The 20,924-nt window shown below is 37.6% G+C and overlaps 1 protein-coding gene across 1 annotated transcript in view; it reads right to left on the bottom strand.

Annotated features, from left to right (window-relative positions):
- Nucleotides 1-20,924, bottom strand: part of LTBP1 (latent transforming growth factor beta binding protein 1) — a 185,897-nt gene that overhangs the window by 52,038 nt on the left and 112,935 nt on the right. The window contains exons 9-11 of the mRNA XM_050895158.1: nt 20,013-20,084; nt 4,703-4,825; nt 2,979-3,146 (exon numbers count right to left, since the gene is read on the bottom strand). Coding sequence (XP_050751115.1) covers nt 2,979-3,146; nt 4,703-4,825; nt 20,013-20,084 — 363 coding nt within the window. The remainder of the gene's footprint in view (nt 1-2,978; nt 3,147-4,702; nt 4,826-20,012; nt 20,085-20,924) is intronic.

Genomic DNA, 20,924 nt, shown 5'->3' on the forward strand with positions numbered 1-20,924 from the left:
TACCATTATATCAAGATAATTTTTTAAATTAATTCTCTTCAAACAGTATATCCTTTCTGAGTATGAATTTAAATATGCAAATTGTCATCATCATCTACATTGCATAAGGAATGAAGATCACTATTTCTGTAATTCTCTTTTTGCAGAAACCAAAGGAAAAAAGCTCACCACTCCTATACTAGAGGAGCAGAAGAGCATCAACCAGTAACAACATTCATTCACAGGATCCCATTTGACTACATCAGAGGTCTCATACCAGCCCTGATCCAAATTCCACTGAATTGAGAAAGTCTTTCCACCGACCTCAGTGGGCTGGATAAAAACAAGATGGGGATCATAAAAAGTCAAATCACCACTAGAAGAGAGGGGAAATAATCTCATTTATAAAGCTGCTACAGAAAAAGGTAATGAAAGTCAGGCAGCAGCACCTGCTCTGATCTCTGCAGCTGCTCTACATGAGCATCAGGTTTTGCAGTCCTAGTGGAAGACTAGAATGAAAAAGAAATACAGGTCAGCCTTCCTCCCCATCAAAGATAATAGCTATGCTCCTGTCAGGGACAGAGACACCTTCAGGAGTCTTGAGGGGGCAGTGCTTCATTGTCCTCTTTGCTCTAGGTAAAGCTATGTTAGGATGAAACACCAAAGATTTAGTCTCCCATGTGCCCGATGTGATTTCTTACAGCTTGTTAAGAGATGTGCAGAGTGGGGCATTGATAAGTTCACAAATTCTGCTTTGAACACATCAGAGCTTTAAAATTAATTAGCATCTAAAATAAAAACACAAAATACTAGCTATAGGTACTCCACAGATTAATTCATTAAATTATACATTAAATTGCAGTATGCATTAATTGCATACTGTGTTCTGATGGTGTCTTAGTAATAGAAAAGATGAAGGGTCAAACTGATTAAATTGAGTGGATTCAGAATGATGAAATACTTTTTGTTGGGAAATGCTAATACCAATACCAAAAGTTGCCACAAAAACACCAGCTGAGGGTGGGAATTCTGGTCATAGGAGGAAGACAGAGAAAATTTGATGCCTGTCCCTTCAGATGTATACTCAGGATGTAGGAAATATTGTTTCAGGTCATATTCTCTCAAATGCAGAATAGAAATGTGAGCCTTATTCTACCACAGCTCCGATAAGTGCTCTCAACACCTGGGTATACAAAAGCTGGCCTCTCTCAGTCTCTCTTTTGGAGCTGGTCTACTTTGTACAAATATTTTAAAAGCTATCAGAGAGTGAGATCGTGACTTTTTAAATCAATGACTCTTAAATTGACATGGGATGCTGCAGTAAATACATTACCCCATTCTGGAGTATCCCACTTTCACACATTTTTCATAGAAAACTCTGAAAGATTATGAATTTAACCTGTTATAGAAAGGAACATGTTTTTAAACGAGGAAAGTTGTCATGAAATGGGAAAAACATTTCCCACACAGCTCATCAGAATTTTCTACTCACAGATTTTCTCTCTGAAGTCTTTTCATTAAGAAAAATCACTAAAATAACCAATTCCACATAATATTCAATGATGTATTTTTTATGACTAGAGAGCAGTCAACAAAAAGATATAGTCTCTGCTCCAGAATACACACAATTGGGCATAAAGCCTCATGCAATATTCTCATAGATGTAAAACATCTGCATTTAAATTGCGAGTCATCTGATGAGAATATATTTTTTCTCCATTAAAAAGCCATAGAAATATTATTTATCTGAAAGTGAACTGGACTTTTAAAATCCTAATCAGTGATCTAGCAACCCAATCGTCATGCAGGAAACAACGGCTTTAAAAATCAGTTGAAAGGCTCAAAAATGTTGGTTACTTCCATTTCTGTAAGCCCACCTTAAAAAAGTAAGAAATCTGCTGCTCTCATGTCTCTGATGCTAGCTGTGGATTTCCCAAAGCAGCTAGCTAGTTTTGAAAATCTGAATCTTTATAAAATACTCCAGAGAAATACATGACCTGTATCATAACAGTGACATCTGCAGCAGCGACTTCAGTAAGAACAGTGGATAACCATTACAAATACCTGTGCTAAAACACTGAACAGGTTGGACATCATGTATATTACAATAAGCAATGACGCTTTTAAAAAAGATGAATTTGACCATACATTTGGACAAAAAATAATATTAAATTGATTTTGACTAAAGACTCCAACTTTGGTCATTTAAGTTTTAAGCAAAATCAGGGAATAGAAGGTACTCAAAAGCAGTGATCAGTATCTATAATATGCGGTATCTTAATCTATGAGCAGCCTAAATGAGGGTGGTGACCAACCAAGCTGGTATTTTCCAAGTCCTTATATATTTAAAAACCAGCAGGACTCCAAGTAAACACTGATAATACAAGTGAGCTTTATGTATCAAGTAAGGAATTGTTTAAGTGAAAGGTGGCATGAAATGTTTAACTACCAGTTCATTGTTAAGAAGGCAACACCATACTTAGCACATTCCTCAAAATGGATGGTAAAGATACGAAGGAAGGTTAGAAAGCAGAGATACTCTATACATATCCCACTAACTGTAATATAAACTACAACACATGTCGTTCTGTAACCTAATTCTCAAAAGCCGCCATCCTTTCACCGGTGCCTTTAACAACTGAAGAGCATTAATTAGATTTTGGGTTAATTTGCCTGTATCTATAGTCAGAATATAATGTACAATAAATTTATCTTCATGTGATAGAGAATCAAAGTTCAAGGACGTACTCTGAGATGCAAATATTGTTAATCTGGAATTCTATCACAATATATCAAAGATAATTCCTTTGTTTTAATCACAAATCCCTATGAACAAAACTACTATATATGTGACTATTCTACTATCATGTAGAGAACTGTCATAATTTACTGATGGACACTTCTTGTTTAAAATAAATTCTTGGATTTTGTTTTTTAAAGCATGCATAACAAACATAGGGTGAGGGCAATAGCTTGTATTTTCAATGGACAGTTCTTACCTGTTCCTGGAAGTGGACACTTCTCACAGTGCGGGCCCCAGGCTTTGCCAACACTACAACAGCAAAGCTGCTTGCTGAGCTGAACAGAAAGAGGATGCATGCATTGCTTTCCCGCACTAACAAACCGGTAGCAGGGTCCTTTCTCTTCAGCAACTATAGGATTATCAGCTGCAATGAAAGTGGAAGAGAGGATGGTACTGTTCACATGAAAAGCAAAACAGAGAAACACCACTAGATTTCCAACACCAGTTAAATGGATTAATATTACCATCTGCAGAAGTTTTATTTCAAACACCTATCTCAAGCCATAATCACAACATAAAATAAAATTCTTATTTCGCATCAAGCACTCCTGAATTCCAACTCATCCTAGACCAAGGATAAAAAGTATTTTAAAGAAAAAAAAAATTTCCAAACCAGCAGTTGCCATGCTGCCACAATACAGAGCCAGAATCAGCTCTCTCACTTGTACACAAGTCCAACTGCTGAAGACTGAAGTCAATCACTGGCAATATACAGTTGTGTCAAGCTACATAGCCACTGGAACATTCAGCTATAAGTAGGCTATATAAATAAGACTGCAAAAGTATTAAGTATCATACATGACACTTTTTTTATAAAAGAAGTAATTATATATTTACATTTTGTTACACTTACTTTTAATGTGGAAGAGTCAAAGGCCGTAAGCTATGACTAGTATGAGGTAACAGGAAGCTAAGATCCAGCCAGCTTTCTAATTTATGCATCCACATTAACATACAGTTAACAATTCTGGGTAATGTGTTCACTTAACTCAAAAAATACAAAGACTATCTGATTTTCAACATGACATGTAAAAGCAAAAATTAAAACCAACTCCTTTTTTCTGGTGTTAAACTGAAAAGTGATAAGAAATTCTTCAAAATGCTGAAAAACTTTCTCAGTAATTGAGTGTCATTAACTACTAGCATAAGATAATTATGCTGAAAAAATGGAAGCATTCACCTATGGCTCAAAACTATATTTTATAAATCTAAAGATAGCTCAGATAAGGAGCTTAGGAAATGAGGTATTTTTCACTTGTAAATATTCTTCCCAAAAAACTTAAAGTGAGAAATTTAGTTATTCTCTATGCCTTCTTTTCTTCTTGCAGAGGTAGCTGATTTCAAACCAAGTAGAAGCTGATTAACAGAGCAAAATATTTGCATTCACACTGTTCACAACTTTTTCTTTCTTCTAATTATTTCTTAATTTTTAATCCTTCTTAATCAGAAGGAAAATGTGCCAAAGATCATCCTGGGCTGAATGTTTAGTAATGGAAAATATCCAGGACAAAGCTGTAGAGGTGGAAGAGGGGAAGGCATGACACAAAGATGATTTTGGCTGGGGAACTAGCAGAGCGGGGAAAAAACAACGGTGGGAAGGAGAACTCCAGACTGGTGAGAAAGACTTGAGTGTATGAGGAAGCTGGATGTGGCCTTGAAGGTTTTGTGACAAGAAAACCAAGAAAAGATGCCAACGATCCTGGACAGCCACTGGTGGAGACCAAGGCTTCCAGGACAAAGAAACAGAAAAGAGGCATGAGCGCTGACACTGACTAAATAAAGTGAATAAGCTGAGAAGAGGAAGCAGGGACAACAAAGAAGACAAGGACAGCTTAGAAGAGTTGGAGCCAGTCAAATAAATCCTCATCTAAAGTGTAACTAAGTATCTGTTTCAGTACTTTGATTAGCACTATTACTTACGTATGCATCTTGACAGGGTAGGATCCGGCACAAATCCCATTTTGCAGGTACACCTGTAGCTGCCCATGGTATTCAAGCACTCACCATTAGGACATACTCCCTGTAACTGACACTCATTGATATCTGTGGGAAAATTGAAAATAATCAGACACTGAAACACGTATTAATATTCTTCTTTCTTCAGAAGTTATCTTTTTTTAAATATGTGCAGGAGAACTGTTAGGAGTTAACACTCCAATCAATACTTTTTCCCATACTGACATTTGACTCATAACCTTTTAAAACACCGCTGAGAACAGAAAAGCAATTATACTTACACATCATTCTCAAGTACTCTGAATTAAAAATGCACTTTGACTGGCGTATCGACCCCTCTTTTCCTGACTAGATGATTACTTGCGCAGTCAAACACAACTCACAAGAACATTCACGGAGACAAGTTTTAAGCAACGTGGTATATTTTATACAGGACGGAACACTGCTTGACACATTTAATACGGTTTTTATTAGTATTTGTATGTGGTAGTGCCTGAAGGTTCATTGTGCTGGAAAAAGCACAATGCAAAAATACCATCTCTAGCCTAAAGAGCTTACCATCTTAATAGCAAGAATATGCTTCAGGAAGCACAGAACATGTGTGATGTGGGGTGAAAAGGATTGCATCTGTGTGAACACAACTTTGTAATAATTAACAACTGCTTTGATAAAGTTTGCTGTTACTAGGCTAGCTGCATCAGTGTCCCTTTCAGGGTCTCACTGAATTATTCTCCCATGCCCCAAGCATTGGGCCTCAGGCCTTTATCACACTTGGGGTTGTATCTGTAATTCACTTACTCTTAGAATAGGACCTGTCTGACAATCATCTGGATACCATCTGTAACTAAATCTGCCAAACTAGGATTTTATTTCAGGAGACAGTAACAATATAGCTTACACTGATAATCAAAACCTTAAAATAATAATTTAAAAAAACCCCTTCCAACCTATAATTGTCTCTGTCATAAACTGTAATGTCTCCTCTTTCAGAAAAATAGAGACAACACATTGAAATATACCTACTTTAAAATGTTTACATGCATTATTTCTACATAAGACTTTCCCTCCCTATCCCTAAGCTAGGAAAAAATTGCTGGGTAAACAAGCTTCAAGTGGAAGTCAGATATTCCAGCTAGCACCTTGGAAATCAAGTATTTGTGATCATTTTATCTAAAATATATAATATTTATTACTTTTCCTCTTAGTTTTTATAAAACCTTCACCATTTTATTTGACCTCGTATGTTGCTGCCTGATTCAACACAATCAATGAGGGTAAGAAGTTGAATATGTAAAATATAACAGATGTGCCAGAGTTTGCTTTTGGAAACCTACAGAAAGAATCTTTCACATTCTTACCTTCTTCATGTTTCTCCACAAGTTTGGCTACCTGTCCGACTACACAGGAGGGCACAACTTAAGCTCACAGCACAGCAGACTCCAGCAGTTGCGATGTCAGCTGCGATTTTTTTCCAAATATTCAGTGTTGAGCTTATCCCTCAGCTCTTCTAATGCTATACTTAATCTAGTACCTTGACACCACCTGGATCAACTTCACCTCTATGCACTTAGCCACATGTGACAAAGAGTGATAATTTATATTCTAGAACTTTGGATGAAATGTGATGGAAACCACATGAATTACAAAGGATCAGCTCTGCCTCCAAGGAATTTTCAAGTGAAATTCCCAGCCTACATGACTTTCTGACCTCAGAGGGAGTGGACTATTTAAAAAGGACAATAGTATAAGAAAAGAGCACAAAAAACTGCTGAAATATTCTCCTACAGCAGTCTACCTTTTGACCCATCCAATCTTTGAGCAGGAAGATGTCCATATAAGCACATGAGTATCTTATTTAAGGATTGCACTAATACAGAATATTTAGTAAGCTGGACTTGTTCTGATGCACTCGATGAAAATTTTTTAGACAGTTTCTTCAGTTGCTTAGTCTGACTAGGTTCCTTCTTTTGCCCTGAAATCTCAAAATAGGATTGAAGGCATCTACAGATGATCCCCAAAAGATGATCATCGTTGTTTCAATACCATTATCTTTTGTGACTATTGCGAGGAATGAACTTAAATCTTAACAGCTAGCAAACTAAAGACATTATTGAAACATCCCTAAATAGAAACATACTGATGCTGTTGTAAAGTTGTCAGAAGGAAAGGACATATTGCTAACCCTCCACTTTCAAACATCAGGCACAACAAGGAACATAACGGAAGAGAAGACTAGGAAATACCTAGAAGCTAATACAAAGCAAATACTGGAACACTCAAGAACCCACTACTGAATTTTCTAGCTGTTGGCAATTTGGGTTGTTACATCAGTCCTCAAATGCTAAACCATGGAACAATTCTACTTGCTTTGATGAAGCACTGACTATTGCCAGAAACAAGTTAGAGGAAAAGACAGTATGCTTTACTCTGAATACAGGAAAAATCTCAATATCCGGGCTCATTTCAGAATGCACATCCTCAACACAATTACACAAATAGACAAATTACAAACACACATATGTGCAAAAAGCACATACAGATTTTGGAGGAAGAGGAAAAACATAGGAGAAATTAAGAGATGGAAGAAAGATAATATCAAAAATTAAAAATTAAGATACATATTTTTGACAAGGACTGTGCTCTCTTATTCAAATCCAACTTTTGCTTTTTGTCATTTAATATTAGTTACTTGTTGGTGTTGACATTGCTACACATAGTGAAAATAATTGCTCACTTTCTACATTGTAATAGACATTTTTAAACAACTTTCTCCCTTTACAAATTCTAAGGATACATTTTTATTTATAGGAAAATTAACCTATACTACTGTGAAAAAAAAGGAAGATATCTCCCAGGGGACATATATAACATACCACTTTTTCTTCTCACTTTTTCTGGAATATATATCCATGTAAAATTAGCAGAAATGCTTTGTCTAGTGAAGACAGCATTTAAATACTAAATCAGTGAAAAAGACAACTTATTTTAAATAATATTAATTTCACGTTGATTTTACAGTTCTTATCTTCAAGGAAAGACCAAGTCTCTTATTTGTTAACCATTGCTATTTGCTTATATGTCACCATGATGAAAAATTTGGCACTTTTCCTTCCTATCTAGGAGGATAACTCTACCATTCTACATATATTTAAGCAAGGTAAGTAATTATATAGCTTAACATAAGTGCATTCATACTTTCAATGTTTAAAATGATTAACGATGCATTTTTCATTTATTATATGATGATTTTACTCATTGTTTGCATCAAGCTTCATTTTAAGGAATGTAAAAATCTATATATGGACAAATTTTATTATTTGAATACTGAAAGTATATAGGCATGTAAAAAAACAAAAAGTAAAATCCTGCAAAGACACAGCTAGATAAGAGAAAAAAACCATTTATGAAACCTGCTTTCTAACTTGAACTTGAATCATTTTATTCTCAACACTAGTATTATCTGTACTCCTCAAATGAACCATATCTTTTAAGTTTGTAGAACTATATCTGTATGTTGTAGAAGATAAAAATGGTGTCTGTTGTTATAATTCTCAAGCAGTTTTTCAACTTTGAATAACTTAGCTACTGAACTGAAATGCATATATACATATATATTGACAGTGAAATGAAGAAAAAAAATTCTGTTCTGCAGAAGGGGGTACAAAATCTGGCTTTGCACTTAAATTCTAGTTACAGGTTACAGACTTCAACTAGCTGAGTGATCTTGAATACCTAGTAGCAAAACTGTGCTATCTGGATTTTATAATGAAAATTTTTTTAATATAGCTTATATTTAAGTCTTTATACAGATAAAATGTAATCGTGAATTTTAAAGTAAACTGAATTTAAGTATCATCTAAATAGAAATTATGCATGTTTTTACAGATCTGAACTTTATTTCATGTCACTGCTGAGAAAAACTGGCATAGGAACGTATTGGATGCATTTGGTGATACTGGGAGTATCCTGTTTTAGAATTTGCCTACTAAAAGTGAACACTTCATGGAATTATTTACTGAAGTGGCTAATTTGCAGATAGATGGGATCTTCCTGTAATTCATCAATACACAGTCATCTTTCCTTCCAAATGATTCAACTATTCTGCAGGAAACATTCAGAGATGCCGTCATTACTGCCTCTGTATTAAATCTCTTCCCAGATGAACTGTTCTTGTACGTCTAGTGTTTAAAAATAAAACACCCCATTCACATGTACTCTGTTATTGCTATTTAATGTGGGCACTGCTACATTTAAGTACCACCTTATATGTATGTAAATACCAATGAATGTTCCTTCTAGAGTTCCTGATACAGATTGTACTGGGTTTGCGTGGCAAGGTTTTGGTAGCAGGGGGGCTACAGGGGTGGCTTTTGTGAGAAGCTGCTAGAAGCTTCCCCTATGTCCAACAGAGCCAATGCCAGCCGGCTCCAAGAAGGACCCGCCACTGGACAAGGCCAAGCCCATCAGCGACAGTGGTAACGCCTCTGTGATAACATATTTAAGAAGGGGAAAAAGCTGCTGTGCAACTGCAATTGCAGCCAGAGAGAGGAGTGAGACTATGTGAGAGGAACAACTCTGCAGACACCAAGGTCAGGGAAGAAGGAGGGGGAGGAGGTGCTCCAGGCGCAGGAGCAGAGATTCCCCTGCAGCCCGTGGTGAAGACCATGGTGAGGCAGGCTGTCCCCCTGCAGCCCGTGGAGGTCCACAGTGGAGCAGATATCCACCCGCAGCCCACAGAGGACCCCACGCCGGAGCAGGTGGATGCCTGAAGGAGGCTGTGACCCCCTGGGAAGCCTGTGCTGGAGCAGGCTCCTGGCAGGACCTGTGGACCCGTGGAGAGAGGAGCCCACGCTGGAGCAGGTTTGCTGGCAGGACTTGTGACCCCGTGGGGGACCCACGCTGGAGCAGTCTGTTCCTGAAGGACTGCACGCTGGACCCACGCTGGAGCAGTTCGTGAAGAACTGCAGCCCGTGGGAGGGACCCCATGCTGGAAAAGTTCGTGGAGGACTGTCTCCTGTGGGAGGGGCCCCACGTTGGAGCGGGGGAAGAGTGTGCGGAGTCCTCCCCCTGAGAAGGAAGGAGCAGCAGAGACAACATGTGATGAACTGACCACAACCCCCATTCCCTGTTACCCTGCACCGCTGGTGGGGAGGAGGTAGAGAAAATCAGGAGTGAAGTTGAGCCCAGGAAGGGGGGGGGGGGGGGGGGGGGGGGGGGGGGGGGCGGGGAAGGTTTTAAGACTCAGTTTTATTTCTCATTATCCTACTCTGATTTGATTGGTAATAAATTAAATTAATTTTCCCCAAGTCGAGTCTGTTTTGCCCGTGATGGTAATTGGTGAGTGATCTCTCCCTGTCCTTATCCTGGCCCACAAGCCTTTTGTTATATTTTCTCTCCCCTGTCCAGCTGACGAGGGGAGTGATAGAGTGGCTTTGGTGGACACCTCGCACCTAGCCAGGGTCAACCCACCACGTGGATATTCCTCTTGCTAAATTTGTCCAATTTTTAAAGTTAACTTTATTGTGCATGTTCTGATGCCTCAGCATAACTTAATTATAGTGTATTTTTAATGCCTCTTTTCCAAGTCATGTCTTCTCAATGAGTTCATAGAATTACTGAGTTGATGCTCTGTGCTGAATTACACAAGCCTATCTACGGATTCAACAGGAACAAGCCACAAGTTGATAAAAAAAACCACCTTCAAATTTTCAAAAGAAACATACATACATGTAAGAATAGTGTTTATTTAACAACTTTGGGTAAAAAAAAAAAAAAAAAAAATCCCTTCCAGATTTACTATCTACTACACTTTATTTCAGACTGGCCACCGACCCAAAATGTTTCCTACCACCTGCCAGCCTGCCCAGCTGTGCAAACTGCACTGGAATCAACTTGTTCAGGCAGCTAGAAGACTTCTTTTTTCTTTTTAGCCCTCTATTTCTTGTATATGGACATAAAAAATATTTCAGTTTTAAATTAGTATAGCAATGAGAATTCATTTGCTCCATTGTAAAAACCAGAGAAAAAGCTACTTTAAAGTTGTCTGAATAATCTTTTGTTGTGCAGAAGTACGAACTGGCAGCATGCTTGTAGAGTGATTTGATCAAACACCTTCATCTACACAGAAGAAATATTTTAAGGGGCTATGTAGCAGTACTATAAAACCATACATATGTAAATAAAGCTTTTTAAAGACCAACTAATTATTAATTTTCAGTTTTCAAGGAAAACAGAGTAATGAAGTTCCACTAGTAAAAAGCCTCTGTGTTAGTGATACAGAAAAAAAAGGTTAAGCAAGGAGGTTTTCCACACAGCACCTTGCATGCCTCCACAGCAACCTCTCACAGTAGGTGCTGTTATTTATGATTTATAAAGAACTGGTAAATAAAGCATTGATTTTGTAATAGGTGGTGCTTGATAATGTGAATGACTTGACCCTTCTCAATGGTAATAAACTGGTGTAAGCCCACTGGCATGAAGGAAGCATTGTCATTCTGCACTGACTGACAGCGTGACCCTTTGCTGTTACTCTCTAGTATTATACATGCCAAAGACATGGGACTGGTCCTTGACGCACTGCGCTCCTAGATTTGGTAGTCCATCTCCATGAAAGTTTGACAAGAAATGAAAGCTTTACTCTTACTTTGGATCTGTTGAGATGGCAGTGGAAGCCACATGCTATCCCAAAGGCCCTATTGGTGACTCTGCTCTTACAAGTTCATCTAAATGCACAGAAGCTTTGCCATAACCAGGGTCTTGACAGTGGTGCTGCAGTACTGCACAGATGAGACTGCTGTGTCTCAGCTCCTCCTATATCCTCGTCTAAGCACACAGCTTGATATATGGTGAGGTCAGCCACCAGGCTCTCCTCCAGAGCCACCACAGTGCTCCCAGCTTCAAACAACCCAGATGCTGTAACCAAACCACTGCTAATCTATCCCACAATCTTCCCCACTAAGGAGAACTTAAAACAGGCTCTCTTAACAACAACAGTTAGTGTTTGATACCTTCCCACAGATTTTTATATGTCTACTGGGTGTCAGGTCAACCTGCTCTCAGAAAATGCAACGTGTTAATGACTCACTGCCACTGAATTTCCTTGGGAAAAAAACAAGCTAAAACAACCATTTCCTAACTGAAAAGAGCTTGTCTGCTCATGTGAAGAGTGTGACTACGAATGAAGTAATCTTCATGACTTAAAAAAACCCCAACCCTCCGCAACCAAACAGAAGTGAAGGAGGAAGATGGGAACAACGCAAGATGGTATTCATTTAAACAAGAGAGCACATGCTAACATTGAATTTTTTATAAACCATGATAATTATATATAGTTTTACTAAGTCCAAAACCAACTTCATCTTCAAAGAACTTTACATACATTAATTAGTAGATAGAAGATGGAAATGAATGGATAATTCACATATCAAAATGAAAATTCACTTTACTCACGGCTTTTTCTCCTTGCTTTCTAAGAACATTCACGAAGAAATTTTATTTGGATTTTTGTCCAGGGTAAGGCAATCTTCAAGGTTTCACATTAGAAATATCCCAAAACACAACTGTTTTGAAAGCACTTTACCAGAATCTTGTTCCACAAATAGTTAACCAAATCAGATGAAGAACTGACCTCAGTTTTTACTCATGACCACACACACACATTTGCAATTGCATGGGCTGAATACCACAATAGTAAATCAAATTTCATTAAGTCTAAGTGCAGGCAACAGTTAATACAACCACCTACTTTCTTCTAATAACTGTGATTTAGGGAAGGACTGAATAGTCCAGAAGAAATAAAAAAACAGAAAACTTTTGAAAAACAACTTAACCCTTATTTGTTACTTTTCTCTAAACAGTTCTTCCTTGCTTAAAGATCCAAAATCCCAGTGGCTTTTCAACATCTCAATCTATGTTATGAGGGTTGGGCTCTTTTACTCAAGTATTGATTTACTTGTTCAGCTCTCTTACATGCATTGCATACTGGGGAATTGTGATGACTGAAAAAGAAATACATGAATCAAAACTTTAAAAGGAGAAAAGTTAGACATGGGATCAAATTCTGTTCTAAGGTACTTAATTTAAATGACAAAGCAATTATACACCTAATGGAAGGTTTCCTTCTGGCTAATGTATAGGTATTTGTGTACAGAAGGGTACAATGTAGTAGAATCTCTTTCTCTTTCCACTGTATGATGATGTATGGAAGAACTCCGTGCTGGAGGGGAGGACACGCTGCAAAAGGTATTATCTTCCAATGTTCTGCTTGCATTCTCCAATTCTACAATGGCTTTTAAAGTAGATTAAAACAGTCTTTGGGGCTACATTAGCTGCTGTTCAACACTACTTTGGTTCTCTACTGGAAACCTACATGCAATGTTCTCCTACCTTTCCTTGAGCAATTGCATGCCTAATTCAATCACAATCAGGAAGTGAATCATTTCAGCTTTATTCCAGGATTAACGACACCATAACGTAGCCTGAGTATCCCTTCTCCAAGGATAACAAACCATGCCAAGTGTAAACATCCAATCCTAGGAAAAATTCTTGTGCCTACTTATAACGAGAACTGTACCTGTCACTTACTGCTGAAAGCATACGCTTTGCTTGGTTACTGTAAAACATGCTGAGTGATTTACTGGGTGCATCATAAAGCTACTGTAACCTCCTTTAATTTGCCCACTTACTGAAATACTTCACTAGATTCCTCAGCAAGCAAATATGAAAATGCTTCACAGCACATTAACAGGTCAACACAACCTGAAGAGCTTAACGCTCGCTATAGCCAAGCAAAGTGGTGCAGAAGGACTAGGTGATCAGCAGAGAGCTGTTCCGCTATAGACCAACCTGCAAAAGCTGACGGTTGGAGTATCAGCTCTGTAGTGTTTCTCTTTGGCAGCCTCCATCTGGAAGAGTATTTAGGAAGAGAAGTTCACTGTGTTTTGGCTGTGTTAACCATTATAACAGCTCTTCAGACCACCCAGGCCCAGCTGGCCTAATGCAGAATCGCAGGAAACACTAAGGTGGTGTAAAGCTGTCTTCTCTGCCTTCAGCCTTGTAGCTCATTTGGACACATGGAGCAAGTCCACTCTACCCTTTTCAGATAGCGACTGAGGCCCATATTTGGTCACAGACACACTGGAATTTGAAACATTCCTATAAAATGAAATTCATTCTTTCATCTCCGTGCTTAATGCATTGAATTTATGCTCATCAAAATCATCACAGCTTGGAACATTTAACCACATTTAAACATTTAACTTAAAAACAAAATTCTAGAACTGAACGTATGTGTTTATTAATGTGTTCTGGTCAAAGCCACAATGTTCTGAAAGTATGTTATTTAAATCTATCCATTTTAAAGAAAGTATTTTTGCTCAACAAAAACAGTCTATGAGTTCAGAAAAGTCAGGGGTCACAACAAGAATTTTGAACAATGCAAATGTAAACAAAAATAGTCTTTGTTTTTTGAAAGAAATCATTGCTACCATTCATGTAAAGAATGCAGTCAAATTTCTTTTCAGGAGCACTGATAACTTCAAAATGATAGTGTGAACTATCAAAACTGGATCAGGGTTTGGCTTTTTTTACCACGTTATGTTGAAGCAACTAAAAGACATTTAAAATTTTCATAAACAAGGCTGAAGAACACTAAGAAGTGATTTAGTGTTAATTAAAATAATAATCCCTCTTTTGAAACAATAGATCTCATTTGTATACAATGCATTTTCTATTTTACACATTTGGTAGGTGATCTTTGATTACATTAATAAATCTGTCTCAAAAGACAATGAAAAATTCCTTTTTTCAAAGTCACATTACATACATAAACAGAAGAAAACAACTTATAACTTCACAATTTTTAGACAACATGACACAGACGACAAGCCATAAAAACTAAATATGCAACAGTCTCCAGCTAGGACAGTCATGGTATCCAGAAGGTTCTTAGGAAAATTGGATCAAGAAAGGGGACTTGCAGAAGCAGAAAGCCTAGTCAGACCACCACAGCCCTGGTAGCTGCACTGAAATATTCAGAATAAACTTGTGGCTAGAAAGTACTGCAGCCCTTCTCATCCCCTCTGTCCCAAGTGCCTGGTGCCAGAGGACACAAGCAATCTCAACATCAGCAGCCCACAGCTGATTCCAGGCCTAAGCACCATGGAAAGGTAAATTTCTGAAGGGGGACTTCTGCACTTAGCTCTGAAATCAGATTTCTATGCTTTTCAAAAACTGACTTTGTTTAAATGACTAAGTAATAAAATTGAAAGGAAAATATTTATCTCCTCTTGATGCAAAGCGAGCAACTTGCCTTTCAATAAGAGCCGTACACACTTAAGACACTTTGCCACATTTAAGCACAGCAAGCCTTCTAGATCAATTATATACTAATTAGAATTTGTCAAAGTACTGGGCAACTTCTTAATTAGAAATGACCTAGTGGTCAGTCATTAAATGTTATTTAGTAATATCTGCCTTGACAGATGTTTTCATGCAGTAAGTGCTTTAATATGCACAATATCTCATGTTGCAAATTAAGACTGGAATATATAATTTATGTCTCATTTGTGAAGATTTGACTCATTCTGCTAGGTATATGCTAGGCTTCACTGGGAGTGCTATCTGACTGAATGATCTCCAAATTGGCTCAATATGCAGGCATCATTTTTTATTCTCTTTATGAAAATCAGTTACAACTGTACCTACTAACACCACTGAAAATACTGTTCCAACTGTTTCTGCTATAGCTATATTGTTAACCACTATTAATATCCTCAGTTCTAAGAAAAATATAATATCCAGATTTTACTGCCTCCATTATAGTTGACTGTTTCAATAACAACCTGGTTAGTGAGAACAACAAGGGGTAAAAGAAACAAACAACAAGGTTTGGTTGCTACTGAAACTATTGCAATATATATTTTTTAAAATTACAGAAAAAAACAGTTGCTTATTCTAAGAAATGACCCACTGATTTCTGTGAGCTAACAGAGTAGCAGCAGGAGAAATCAATCCAACTCGTTTTGTGCTTCTGCGTGGAATTTACTGGAATGCAAGTTTGCAGAGCCACACTTTTCAAACACATAATCAATGTCCAAACAGCAACCCAGCCCAGTTTCTGGAGATATATTTATTTCTCAGTATGATCATCATAAAAGAACTTCTTTGAAAGAAGGTTGTTAACTTAGTAGCTATGTAACATTAAATAGCATTTCTTATGAAGCGAAGCTCTTTTATTACTTAAAAGTAATAAAATATATATACAACATGCCGAGAAAACAAATTTATTACTGTATTTTAGGGACAAATGTAGGAAGGCAGAATATACCTTCAAAATTTTTAAATCATGATGATGCCAAGGGAAAAAACTTGAAGTCTCCAGAGCACATGATTACAGAATTTGATCCATCAACATACAAGTACTAGTTTCTGCAAGCTCATATACATTTAATTTTAAGCATATGGGGACTTTTCAAGAACTTCCATGCACAACTTTTTACTTCACTGAAAAACAACAAGTGTTCAGGTATTTTTCCAGTTCTTCAAGATAAGATTTTTAAAGTGCTCTATTGGCAATATGTTAGTTTCCTGTAAAAAGGAATCCAATCTTTTCACCAGCTGTGTTTTTTCATTCTATTTCAGTTTTCCAAGAAAACCATTAGCAGAAGAAGGAAACAGTAAGTATAATTCTAAACAGGGAACCAGAAATTAGCATTGCATGTGGATTCTGACAAAGAAGTTGCAACTCTGATAAGCTGTATTTTGGCTTTAATGACAGCCTTAGGGCATCCATGTGTGTACATGTAATAAATCATCCCATTGAAAAGATAATTACTGTGAGGGGAAAAAGCTTTCTTGATAGCAATTACACTAAACTGTTCGAATTAGCATACTCACAGATGGTTCTTTGTTGTCCTACATACACATTAGAGAGAAGAATGTTTCATTACATTAGTGCACTCACTTGAAAGGAAAAAAATCAGGATCTGGTTATTAATCACACTAATACTACATAAACTTAGTAAACTAAGGAGGCTTTTGACTGCAAAAACAATGTAGAACAAAAGGTTAATTAGGCTTTTAGGCCTGAGTTTTCAAAGGCAGTGAAAGTTGGACCATATCTAGGTGAAAACAGCAATCTCTTTTAGCTGCAGGCAGGCATTCAGAAATATATCCCCCTATCCCTATTACTATTTGGTCTCGCAATGCTGGCCCTTTCTGAGCATGGACACAGCATGCACACTCTTTCAGCAAAGAATAATCTAATTAAAATGTATACTTGCATATGGACATGCTGTGCCACTCCTTTCCAATTTAATTACAAGGATTATTACAAAAATACGAATACTCCCCCGCCAGCAGCTTAAACAGTTTTCTCTTCACAGCTATTGCTGTTGCTTTGCTCTGTGTTTTTGATATGGACAGCTATTTCTTCATTAGCCCTGTCCTCTTCTCTTCCAGAAAAGCATGTCTGTTTCAGATAAACACAAACAGGAAACTTTTGCCCGACCCATTGAGAAGCACATGCTAATGACCATTTCAGGACTGAAATGCACCCTGACAGCAGCTTTCACATATGAAGCTAGCTTTCCTGATGACCGTTCAAACAGAGGTCAAAATCCTGACCCTCTGAAAGAAAATGGTAATCTTGTTACTTTCCTCAACAGGACTAAATTTCATCCTGGCTTTGTTTCATGGGTATTCCTTCTCCCAGTTCCTTCCTTATTTGTACCTCCTTTTTGGAGTGTGCTGGTGAGTAAATTACAGAGAAGCCACCCAAGCCTTGAGAAGGCAATAAGGGGAACCTGCAGCAGTCGCCATCTCTGTCCTCTCCAGAAAGTTAAAGAGATTGTCCCCATCCTCAATTCATCAACCGTCTACTTCCTGGTGGGATAATCCAACTCCCATTGTCTGATTAAACTCTAGGTTATAAGTTTCCATGTATCAACTACAAGTTATATTTAGAGTCTACAGCTTGCTCTCTTCTGGGATAATGATAGCAATAATAAAACAAACTATTTAAAGCCTCATATTTCTTGCAGCATTAGTTATGTAGTACAAAAATGTGTCAGGGGAAAAACTATCAAAACCCAGTACAACAAACAACGACTGGCCTACCAGGTACGGATCTACTTCTGCACACTACCATGGCAGGACTTAGCTCCCTCTTATGCTCCTACCCAGAGACATACGTTCTCCCTCTCTATCAGCCTGTCACTGCTCAGAGAAACAACTTCCTGGCTTACTTCTGGCAACCTTCACAAGCACCAGACCATTTTTTAACTGTCTGTAGCCCCTGATTAAGGACCTTAGTTTCCATGAAATAAGGTTTGTCAACACCCAGGTACAACCCCTTGAAAGAAACTGAATGCCCTACTCGCCTTTAAATGCGTGCTGGGTCGCTGCTGTCTAGGAAACCATTATGTATACAGTGGGGTTTTCACACAACTACTGGAGATATCAAAAGCTTCTGTCTCTCCTGGACCATGTTCAGAGGGATGCATGATGGTACTAATGCATCATGGCATCTTCCAGACACTTTCTGTGCTCAAAGTTAGAAATCCTCTCTTTTGCAGACTCTGAAAAAAACTCGTAACTAATACGTGGAATGAGACAATCTCTTTTGAAATGGCTGGAAACATTTTGCTGAAATATATGCACCACCTGCATGTTTAATTTGAGGCGTGAAAAGGTGGCCCATCTATGCCTTATGCTCTCCTCCTTCACCTTTTCACTTTGCAGTCCTCATCACTAAGTTGCCATCAACATCTCCCCATCCTTTTTATTTATTAAGAGGACTCTACAGTCTTTCACTGCAGAACAGAGAACAAGCTCTTGAGAAGCAATTTGCAGCTCTCCTCCATTTAGTTTTTTACTATTTTGACCCAACCCAATTTTCTCTCACAATGCTCCAAATGTCCCTACCCTGCAAGCTGGTAAACCACTAGGTAGAGAACTGAGCAGCAGATAGGCTCAGGCTCAAGTGGCTGTATTTTCAGATAGCAGCTCACATCTCCCTCAGCAGTGGAAGCAGCGGGATGTTTGTGTTTAGTGCTCTACAAACTGTATTTTTTTGGTTGGTAAAATAATTTCTTTATGTGGCTGGCTGCTGCATGTTCCTTCATCGATGTGCTAACTGAAAGTTTTCAGTTAAATAAAATTAACTTTATCTCCAAAGTGCCTACATATATCCTTTAACACCAATTACTCTCTCATTTTCTCCTTCTCTCTACCACCACTACTATTTGTTGGGACCTCTTTTACCCCTGCAGTGTCAACAATAACTAACAAACCTGACCACAGGTCAGTGCCAGCCTCACTTGAACTCATTCTTCCCTTCCTTCCTAAATCTCTCTCCAGAGCATGATTGCAGGATTGCTCCCATCTTCTCAGAGCTCCTTTCTCTTGTTTACTTGAGCTGTGCCAAGCAAGTCGGACAAGCAATTAAGCTTTTTCCTACATCCTCGTCTGGCACCTCTGTTCAATACTCCAAGACACACAGAAAGAACGACCATATGTCTATGGTCATCTTTTCAGCTTCGTCAGATAGAGACGCCGTAGGCCAGGAGAATCTAAATGCCCCAAGCCTTTCTGTATAGCTGCATGATCATGCAGATCCCACAACCTTGTATGTTTTGATAACTTCTATGCTTACAGCCAGGAGATATAGGACATAATCTTGGAGTAACACAAATTATGCAGTGTCTAACTCCATACATCCTCACCTGCACCGCGCACATTCTTGAAGCACGTGGGTCACCGCTTTACATGGCAGCCAGGTATGCATGGTCTTTCATTTCTACTTGCCAGAGACATTATCTGGCTATTCTCAGTAATGTTGCATCTAACCTCTTAAGTCCAAAAGAATTGTTCTCCGATTACTCTATACTTTCATGATCATAGAAATTATTCTCTATTGGTAGTTTCTAGCAAATTTAACTGAGGAAGTCTGCAGGTTCAGTGTTTAGCAAACAAACTGACAGAACAATGTATTTCTACTGAGAAACACAGTAAATGAATCTTTATGAAGTCATTTTTATACATCATCAAAGAAAACAAGAGTATACATAAAAGTTTTAACAGTTTTTTGCCCCAGAGCAAAAAAAAACTCTATAGAGTTGCCAATATTTGGAAAGAGTTACAAGTAGCCTCAACATTTTTTCCCAAATACAAATCAATGGACTGGGTTCATTCATCTAAGTCATAAATATCAAAGAATCTGTCACAGAAAACTGGTACTCAAAATAAACACAATCAATTGTGGGCACTATAGTACCTTGACAAAATGTAGCATTGATCCTCTTGTAGCCTTGTGGGCATTCCATCATAGGACTGTATCCATGGTAAGCTGAAGAAAAAAAATTACGTCAGTTAAATACTGCTGATTTATATGCTTATTTAGAGAGCCTGACAGCCAAATTATTATGTAACTATAAAAAAATCATTATAAGTTTTTATGATGTATGGTTAAGCATAAAAGGTCAAGAAATTAAAATTAAAGGTTCTACAGGTAACCTTAATTCCATCTCTTTCCGTATGTATGCCACTTAAGTCTTCAGTTATCCAGTCAAATTTGTATTTTTTCCAAAAAAGAAATCTTTGAAATCAGGACATTATCTTTCATCCTAGTTGTTCTCAAATATTCAAATAATTACTTTCCCAAACCAGCTACAAATATCATGTTGGGAAAAGATAAAGTTGAAGATTTATGATGGAAATTCAATGGTTTTAAAACTGAAAGCAGCTTTAGAAAGCAGAAGTATCTTCAATGTTAGGCAAAATTGTTGGGTACCATTTCTCCTGCCACATTGAATTAAAAAATATTTGAAAAACAGAGGAAATAGATGCAAATAAACTTTTAAAACAAGGCAAAAAGAAGAAAAAGGCATATTTGTGATGTACTTAACAAAGCTGCTGAATTTTAGAAGACTGTGTCGCTTATTGGCTGATCAGTGTAAACTGTCGAGGGCATAACAACACTGCAAAATACAGACTGAGTTCAATTTTGCCAAAATAGAAAGCGTTCAGTTAATTAGTTTTTTATTTCTATTTATTGTTTCTTTCCTCCACTTAAGGTTGCCTTTGAGACTACAGAAAACTGTTTATTGATTCTTAAACTGTTATAACATCATAAATGAGAGCAGTAACTTCTTTGTATGGTTATGCACTAAAAGCTAACCTCTTGGCA

This window comes from Gymnogyps californianus, chromosome 3, assembly GCF_018139145.2.
Source record: "Gymnogyps californianus isolate 813 chromosome 3, ASM1813914v2, whole genome shotgun sequence".
In the NCBI taxonomy this organism is placed as follows: domain Eukaryota; kingdom Metazoa; phylum Chordata; class Aves; order Accipitriformes; family Cathartidae; genus Gymnogyps; species Gymnogyps californianus.